The sequence below is a fragment of the Crocodylus porosus genome, unplaced genomic scaffold (assembly GCF_001723895.1).
Source record: "Crocodylus porosus isolate Cpor-Errol unplaced genomic scaffold, CroPor_comp1, whole genome shotgun sequence".
Taxonomy (NCBI): Eukaryota; Metazoa; Chordata; order Crocodylia; family Crocodylidae; genus Crocodylus; species Crocodylus porosus.
Window position 1 is genome coordinate 1,974,476 of NW_017728951.1, and position 8,480 is coordinate 1,982,955.

The following is an 8,480-nucleotide window of genomic DNA, read 5'->3' on the forward strand; positions in this document are numbered from 1 at the left end:
CCAGCAGGGAGGTGGCTGAACTGGTCCCTACTTAGGAAGACAGAGGCAAAGAAATCGTTAAATATGTTAGCTTTGTCGTCAGGCGTGACGACTAAGTTGCCCATCGCGTCCTGCAGGGGCCCCACATTACCCGTTAAATTATGGCAACTTTCAAAGGAACATGAACTTGCACTCTAAAAAATCCAGTGAACAAAGTTTAATGATACAACTCCATAGTTTTCATTAGGCTTTTACCATGAAGTAATTTAACACAGATTAAAATAACTTCAAATACATGTACTTTTCTATATGTTAAAGAAGAAAGGAAAAATCCAAGAATATGACCAGCAGTGCAGACAGGAGGTAAAACTGTATCAGCACAGAAAATAACATCACACACGGTCTTTATACAACCTACTACTGCTCTTCCCAGTCTGTTCAAGGTAACAACCAATATTTTTCTTTGCAAGAGTTGAGTTGGGAGACTGCAATAACTTTCTTTGTTAACAAAACAAGATTACAAATGTTTTAGAAATATATAATTTCTGTATTTCCACAATTTCTTTTCAAATCTCCTCTTGCAATTTTCTTCCACAAGTATTCTTCATTTTACTTCTTATACTATTTATTACTTCTTCATGAACTAGACCACATATTTGATTGGAATACCATTTTTGGCAGCAACAAAAGGAACAAAATATATAATTAAACAATATTAATGTATATTAATATTAATTTTCTCTTACAACCCAAGTCATCTCCTACCCTTGTAGAATTTTTTTTCTTATTTGGACTCAAAACCTTACTTCCATTTTCCCCTAGTCTGCTTTCTCTTCCTTATTCTAAAGATCTGCCCTCTGTAGTTGTTTCCTAACTTTACTTTGTATAGCTGCTTTATTGACTTTATTGAAAAGAAAAACATTGGAAACAAAAGTTTGCTTGGCAGGCTAAAGTGGAACAATAGATTTCTGAATCACTGTTCTCCAACATCTCCCATATCTCCTAATGCCCTCTTGTCATCTTCCAGAAAGAAAAAGTCAAAAAAAACTGCAAGACAAAACTCAACTGTCTCTTTCTCCCTTAGAATTTAGGAATAAGCCCCAAGCCTTCCATCTAGTAATAGCACCTACTTCCACCTCTCAGAGATTTTTAGTTTTCAAAGATTTCTCTATTAAATACCAAAACTTCCTCATCCCAAGCCACACTCCCCCTCCCCTCCATTAGGCAAGTATCCCCTGCATTGTCAGCCCCCAAATGCAGGGGATACTTGGGAAGGCCCCAGGGGGTACATGCAGGCAGATGGGGATGGAGCACTGCCACCCACAACCCCATGCCACCACCTCCCAGAAGCAGGGACAGGGTGGAGTGAGGGCAGCAGCACCCCTCTGTGGGCCACATAGGCCCAGCCTGGCCAGCTGGGTGCGGGGGGTGGGGGGCGGGGAAAGCTTACATGCAGCCACTGCCACCCACCACCTCACATTGCTGCTGCTCTGTGTCCAGCTGCATGCCACCCCCCGCCCGTGTCCAGCCATGCGCTATCCCCTTTCCCCCTCCCCAGCTGCTGGGGGTACACTTACTAAAAAGTTGAAAACCCCATGCCATGGAGGAAAATAATAAATACATGATGGTGCAATAAGCCAGTAATCTTTATGTTTGTGTTGCCCATACTATTTTAGTTGGCTGGTCAGAAGCAAAATAAAGTTAATTCCAGTAAAACCTTGACACTATTCTAAACATATACTTCCATTACAAATTTCAAGACTCCCTAAATATTGTTAAAAATACTTTACATACAATTCACTTGTAAGTTCTCTCTCAACATTAGAAAAGTCACTGTACAGACTCTTAGAGAAGGGAAAATGAAACCAACAACTAGAAACCTCTAAAACAGCTGTTCCCACACATGACAAGCTGATTTAAAGCCTGCTAATTACTTGTGACAAAAATATATACTTTTAAGATGTTATTTTCTCCCCTTCTAATAGCAAAGTTCAGTTTCTGGTCTTTATAGGTTGTGAAGTACTAGAATTTAAAAAGATGCTGTCTGTAGAACTGAAAGTTAGTTGCCGTCTTGCTCAGAGCAGTGCATTTTCAGGGAATTCTATATTGTGGGTAAGAGTGGTCTTTGGACTATTCACCAACAGTCCTGCTGGAAATGGATTAGTGAGCAGAGGGCAGGTAAAGGATTTGAAGGATCAGAGTAAATGTAGGTAATATAATTACAATTACCATCATATACATTTGAAGTTTTAAGGCTGGCAAAACAGGAGCTATTTTTTCATCTTGCTGTTAAATTTGTCTGAAAATGGAAAAAAACTTGGTGACCCAAAAATGGCAAACCAATTCCAGTGAGATAAATGTTTAAGAGTTATACTCTGCATTAGAGGATAATTTTAATAGTGTAATCAAGCAGGATTTAGCCTTGTTAACATCTATGAGAATAAGACAGCTAATCCCTGAACAGTGTGAAACATTTTAAAATCAATTATTGTTTTAAAAAAGCTTTATCATTAGAAGCTTTCTATATCAGTTAAATAGAACCAATAAAGCAATGATCAGATTACAGTCAACTTTTTATTAGTCTACAGTTTTCTTTCTTTTTGTAGAGGGCAAGCCATAAAATAAGAAATTAATCTCTCAGTAAACCTGTGACAATGATGGTAACAGTAAGGTGAGAGTTGCAACGTTATCAATGATCTTGTGTCTGGTCAAAGAACTTCTCAGCAATATTGCTCTAACCTTAAAACTCTGTGTCTCTGGCATCTAAACCAGCCAGAGTACCATGACACCCCAGAGTTCCTTAAGAACCTTTCAGAAGTGCCATAGGGTACCATGCAATGGTAGCACTGTTGCATGTGCAAACACATACATAATTCATAACATAAACCTAAACATTTCAAACAGGAATCCACAGAGTCAAAAAAACCCTGCTGTGGCCTTTTTGAGTTCATTGCAGCAGAAAGTTGCCGTATTACTTTTCCATAGTCAAAAGAAAACTAAAAGGTGGTTATATTCCAAGAGATGTTAAGGAGGTTGAGAATCAGTGATCTAAACATATGTGGAAAGTCCAATAATATCAGACAATACATGGACATTAAGAAGTTAATGATCACTTCATCATTTTAATTGCATTCTCATATTTAAGCTTACTACAAAAAACAAAGTTCTGATTTTACAAAATACTGCATTCAGGTGGCCCCTATCGAACATAATAGTGCTCCATGCATGCACACATGTGCACACACACTCTGCTTTTAGGGAAAACAAATTAACCAAAGTGTTAACAGTACTAGCAAACTTCACCAAAAAAAAAATCAAGTACATAAAAGTTGTCAGGCTCACAAGCATAAGATTATTTCCAATATTTCAACAGTTTCCTGACTAGTCACCAGTAAAACTAAATCAAAAGATCTGTGCTACTGGCTAGACATATTTTAAAATTATGAACATTATTCTATTAATCACACTGGAAAGTGATTAGGGAACGTGGCCATGGCTTTTGACCTCGAAGATCTGAATGTATCATCATGCTGATACACACAATGGATTAAAGTTCATCTAAGAGGGATAAACAAGCTTCTTCTTGAATGAAGTGGAATTGCTGTGGCCAGACCACAGTTTGGCATTTTGTTTTTTAAGAATTAATTTAGTATTCTGCCTACTGACAGACTGGTTCTTTTATTGAAAGCATTACAAGATATAGATCTAGCTGAAACACATTTGAAGTGAAATTTATGATGAGAAGATAATTTTCTATGTTTAGTTAATTCAATTTTCACATGCATGTTCCCTGGAAACTACAATTTAGATGTATTAATTCATTTTAATTAACATAACTTTATTACATTTAACAACATGTATTTCAATGCTCTCCAAATTCCCCCTTGTATCCTATTCTTGTTCAGTCTTCTTCCTCAATCCTGTCCTGCTGCAACATCTAATCTTTCTGTAAGCAATGCATTTAATAAATTCATCACTAACACATCCATTTTGACTCTCAAAATACTGCATTTCCACACATACTACTATTCTAATCTCTAAAAAAAAAAAAAGTGATTCATTCAAATGCCCGTTCAGCAAAGGCAGCATCCAGAAGAGGCAGAAACCTCAAACAGTTAAAGACAAAATTTGGCAATGGAGCTTTTGGGTGTAATTGTAACTGTATCAGGAGACAGTAACAATCCTAACAGCATTTTCCTTACATTAACACAATGCACAGAAATAAGTGTTGAATGTAAACTTTTAAAGTTAACACTATTTCTGTAAAGCAGGACTAAAATTATATTTTCCAATTGCGTTTTCCTTCTAAACCCTGTTATAATAAACTTACTTGTAACTATCAAGTGAATTAAAAACAGGTACTTTGTACATCTGAAACTTTATTTTCTTTATACAGTCATTTGCAGATTTCTTTACTGATCATGCTTCCTCCATTTCTCCCTTTCGATACAACAAAAATGGATAAAGAACTACTGTAAAACTACAGAAAGTGACAGAGGACTCTTAGATATTAGTTATGTTGCCAATACTACTCTATTTCAAGTGTACCAAACAAGTTTATGTTGATAGTTCAGTGAAAGATTGCATTTAAACCTTATGTTTCAGCAATCGAAGACACAACCTAGTTCTGGGATCCAACAGTGCAACCTTCCTTACATGTGCAGTCAGACTCCAGTAAATTTCAGAAGAATGAAGAAAAACACTAACAGATCACAATTCAAGACAAGAGATCCAGCTGTCATTTGCACATCCCACTTAAAAACAAAAGATAACAGGAAAAAAATATCATAAATGGCAAAAGCCAAGAGAAAATGAAAAATGTAATTAAAAATCCCCTCTTAGGGGAAAAAAAAAGGGCTTGACTTTACAAATATTGGCTGTTCAAAAAAGTAAATGGAACTGACAGCGTGCAAAAGGTTTTTTACAGTATCAAAAAAACCTACTGAGTTATCTTTTACAGGAGAAAGACCATATTATTTTCCCCAAATCATTACTGTGAGTCATAGAACATTACTTTGTGCCTTATAGAAGGCATCTAGAAACAAGTTAGCAAGAAGTTAGAAGCAAGACTACATCTTGGTAGCAAATTACAATTTTAAAGATTCCAAATTAACAGAATCCACTTCTACAGCTGTGTAGTACCAGGATACTCTATTTTCTCCAGATATTGTATAGGTCTTTTGGACTTCACCCCTACTTTCCATAAAAATTAAGGATTATACTATAATAATTTCATAAAAATAAATGTTAACGGTAAAGAGCTAAAGATACCGCCTCTCATCTGAATGCTATGCTTTTCATAAAAACATTATTTAAAACACCCTTAAAGAGATGCAATTGATACCTTCATTTACTATGTAGGGGGGGAAAAAAAAATCACAATTTGTGAACTAATGGAATTAAATTAGAAATCTGAGCCAAAAAAAAGGAAACCCCACATCAACAGATTTCTATAAATACTGGTTTCAACTCTTAAAAAGAGTCATTGGGAAGGTAGATCCTACACCAAAGTTGACAGATACCTCTCAGTGACATTTGCTTGTGAGGGAGATTCAGTATGCACCATGTGCGTGGAGTCCTTCTAACGCCCTGAGGGCCACACACCCCAGGGGCGCGCCACACTGTGCAGGCTGCACCATGTGTTCTCCCTCCCATCCCCTCACTGAAACATACATCCGCATGGGCATCCTTCCTATCACTGCACTGTGCGGGTAAGTACACGAACACAATTCTGCTCTTCCCTTGCCACACATGCCTGTGCGGGCATCCCCCTTTACTGCTGTACTCCTTCCCTCCCAGCTCACAACTCACCCTCAACTCCCTCTGCAGCCACACTGCCCCACTCCTTGGGGCACAGGCAAGAAGTTGCAGCCAGGGGAGGAAAAGGTGGGGGAACCCAGACTGGTCTGATGGAGAAAGCAGCAGCTGAGAGAGAACTCAGGAGCCAAACATTAATCACTCGCAAGCTGCATGTAGCCTATGGATCACCAGTTGGACAGCCCCGCTCTAAGACAGAAGTGGCCAACTTGCAGCACTTGTGCTCCAAGTAGCACAGGCAGCCTCCACGTGAAACACAGGGCAGGGAGCAAAAAACATATCAGACAGGGAGCACAGGATATGAAACAGAAAACACAGACGAAGGGAAAAGGGATCAGTGCACGAGATTCACTCATAAGACAGGTTCACTGTGCACCATAATATTCCTCTAGGGCCAGGGAGGGTGCAGGGCAAACTTGTGGCGCACATGCCAAAACGGTTGGCCCCCACTGCTTTACAGTTCAATCACAGGAAGGCAGTTTTAGCTTGTAAATGGAGCCAATTAGGAACAATACTGGTGGAGACTGCCCAGAAATATGCTGAACCAGTGCATTCCCCTGGAGACCTGGCTGCCTGCATCTTTCCAATGCTGGTAGTACTACCTATTTTTGGACTGAACTAGCCAGCTGTTACGTGGGCAGTGAGCCAAAGATCCCTGTCAGATTCCATACTGCTTACAACCCTAAAGTGAATCACGCTACACACCCTAAATACGCAATTTTTACTTAGGACAGAAACCCCCATTGATTGAATAGGTATTAATATCAATTCCACAGTCAAAGAACATGCAGTCCTAATATAATGCCAAAAACGAATATTATTTTTAGAGCTATACAATTCTTCCCTATCACGAATGACTACATCAATGAATGGAGCTTTCTAAACACCACTCTTGGTTGTGTGTTGGGTCTTTGCTAACAGAAGTTCTTCCACATGGAATGACATTATAAAAAGAAGAAAGACATATTGGTAGCTCAGAAAGTAAATAAACAGTGACTTGACAATAACATAATTGTGCAAAATATCTTGCCATGACTTTGCTTTGCAACATGTGTAAAGAAGGCTCTTTAAGCTTTCAGAAAGAACAGAGATGTTAGGAAATGAGGACCATTGCAAGCACGCATGAAAATCTTAGTAGCATATTTAATTTAAACAGGAATTCTAGAAAGTTTAGACATTTAGGAAAAAGTAGAGAACTAATCACTCAAGATGACAATCAACAAATGAAAAATTAGTAGCAATCTCCACATCTCCTCCCATGCCAGTCATTTTTGACTGTGCTTTCCTCCCCAAATGAAAAAAAACCCAAATCTCTCAAAGTAACCTGCAATGTTTAATTCATGTGTCATGGACAGTGATAAGAACAAAACCTTTCCTAGAGACAAGAAAGAGATACTAAAGATGTAGTTGCAGGTTATGGAAGCACTGCTTTTGCTTAATACAGTAAAAATGTGAATCAATGCGATGAGAGGAGGTGTGAGCTCTGTGCGGCTTTACCACTGCAAACTCAAACCAGCCTAGCACCAAGGTAGGAGGCTTAGAAAAATTGAAATGGCAACTCTCACGCAACTCATACAGCAAGATCACCTGCCTCAACACTGCCCATTTTTAAAACGCCTGATGTCCTCGTTCTTGTCAAGAGCCAAGGCAGACTCCTGTTCCCCAACTGCACTCCCAAGAGGGGCCTATCCTTTGCGACCTGCAGCTTGCAAAGGAGAAAGCAGCAAATCCTCCATTGCCACAAGGCGACTCCCAGCCGTGCTTGCAGACGAAGCCTCGCCCGAGGACGCATCAGAGCGGAGCCTGGCAGAGGTGGCAGCCTCCATGCGTTTCCCCCCACCCCGCAGCCCCGCTCTCCCGGGCGATCCCGGAGGCAGGGCAGGAGGAAGCCGCCTCCGGCCCCGGCGCCAGCCCTCCAGAAGCGCGGCTCCGCACGGCGCAGGCACGAGCTTAGTCATTGCTCCGCCAGGAGCGGGCGCCCGGCTCTTACCTTCCGCCACGTCCTCGTCGATGGCCCCCTTCACCTGGGAGAAGCACCACTGGAAGTCGTTGCCACCGCCGCCACCTCCTGCCACCCCTGCGGGGAGAGGAGACAAGAAGAGAGGAGAGCGCTGAGGAGGGAGTGCCGTGCCCGGCCCGGCCCGACTCGGCTCGGCTCCGCTACCCCCTGCCCCAGGCCCGGGCCCCGCAGGCCGCGGCGCGCGCGCCCCTCACCTGCCATGTCGCGCGGTGCCCGTGGGTCGGGGGCGGGGGGCTGCAGGGCCCGCGAGGGGGAGGCGCCGGCCGGGGCCGGGTCAGAACCGCCGCCGCCGCACTCCGCTGCAGCCGCCAGAGGTTTCGGGGTTTCAAAATGGCGCCCATTGCCGGTCGGCCTGATCCGGTGACGTCATCTCTCGGCCTCCCCCGGGGAAGGCGGCGGAGCTGGGCGGCTGGGGAGCCTCGGGCCCGGCCGCGATGCGCGGAGGGGCCTCGCTCGAGGGCGGCGGAGTGCGGAGAGGGGGGGACGAGGGCGGTGTCGCCGGGCCCGGGCTTCCGCCAGCGCGGGACGCGTCCCCTCACAAATCCGACCCGGCCCGGCCTGGCCCCACTGCGATGGCAGCACCCGGCGGAGGAGGAGGCGGGACCCGTGTGGGCTCACTCCCGGCCTCCCCCGGAGCAGGGCGGCCACCTCGCTGCGGGGCTGG

The 8,480-nt window shown here is 42.8% G+C and overlaps 1 protein-coding gene across 1 annotated transcript in view; it reads right to left on the reverse strand.

Moving 5' to 3' along the window:
- PPP2R2D (protein phosphatase 2 regulatory subunit Bdelta) overlaps positions 1 to 8,167 on the reverse strand; it is a 50,478-nt gene extending 42,311 nt beyond the window's left edge. The window contains exons 1-2 of the mRNA XM_019556100.1: positions 8,011 to 8,167; positions 7,787 to 7,873 (exon numbers count right to left, since the gene is read on the reverse strand). Coding sequence (XP_019411645.1) covers positions 7,787 to 7,873; positions 8,011 to 8,017 — 94 coding nt within the window. The 5' untranslated portion in view covers positions 8,018 to 8,167. The remainder of the gene's footprint in view (positions 1 to 7,786; positions 7,874 to 8,010) is intronic.
- Positions 8,168 to 8,480: the final 313 nt, after the last annotated feature.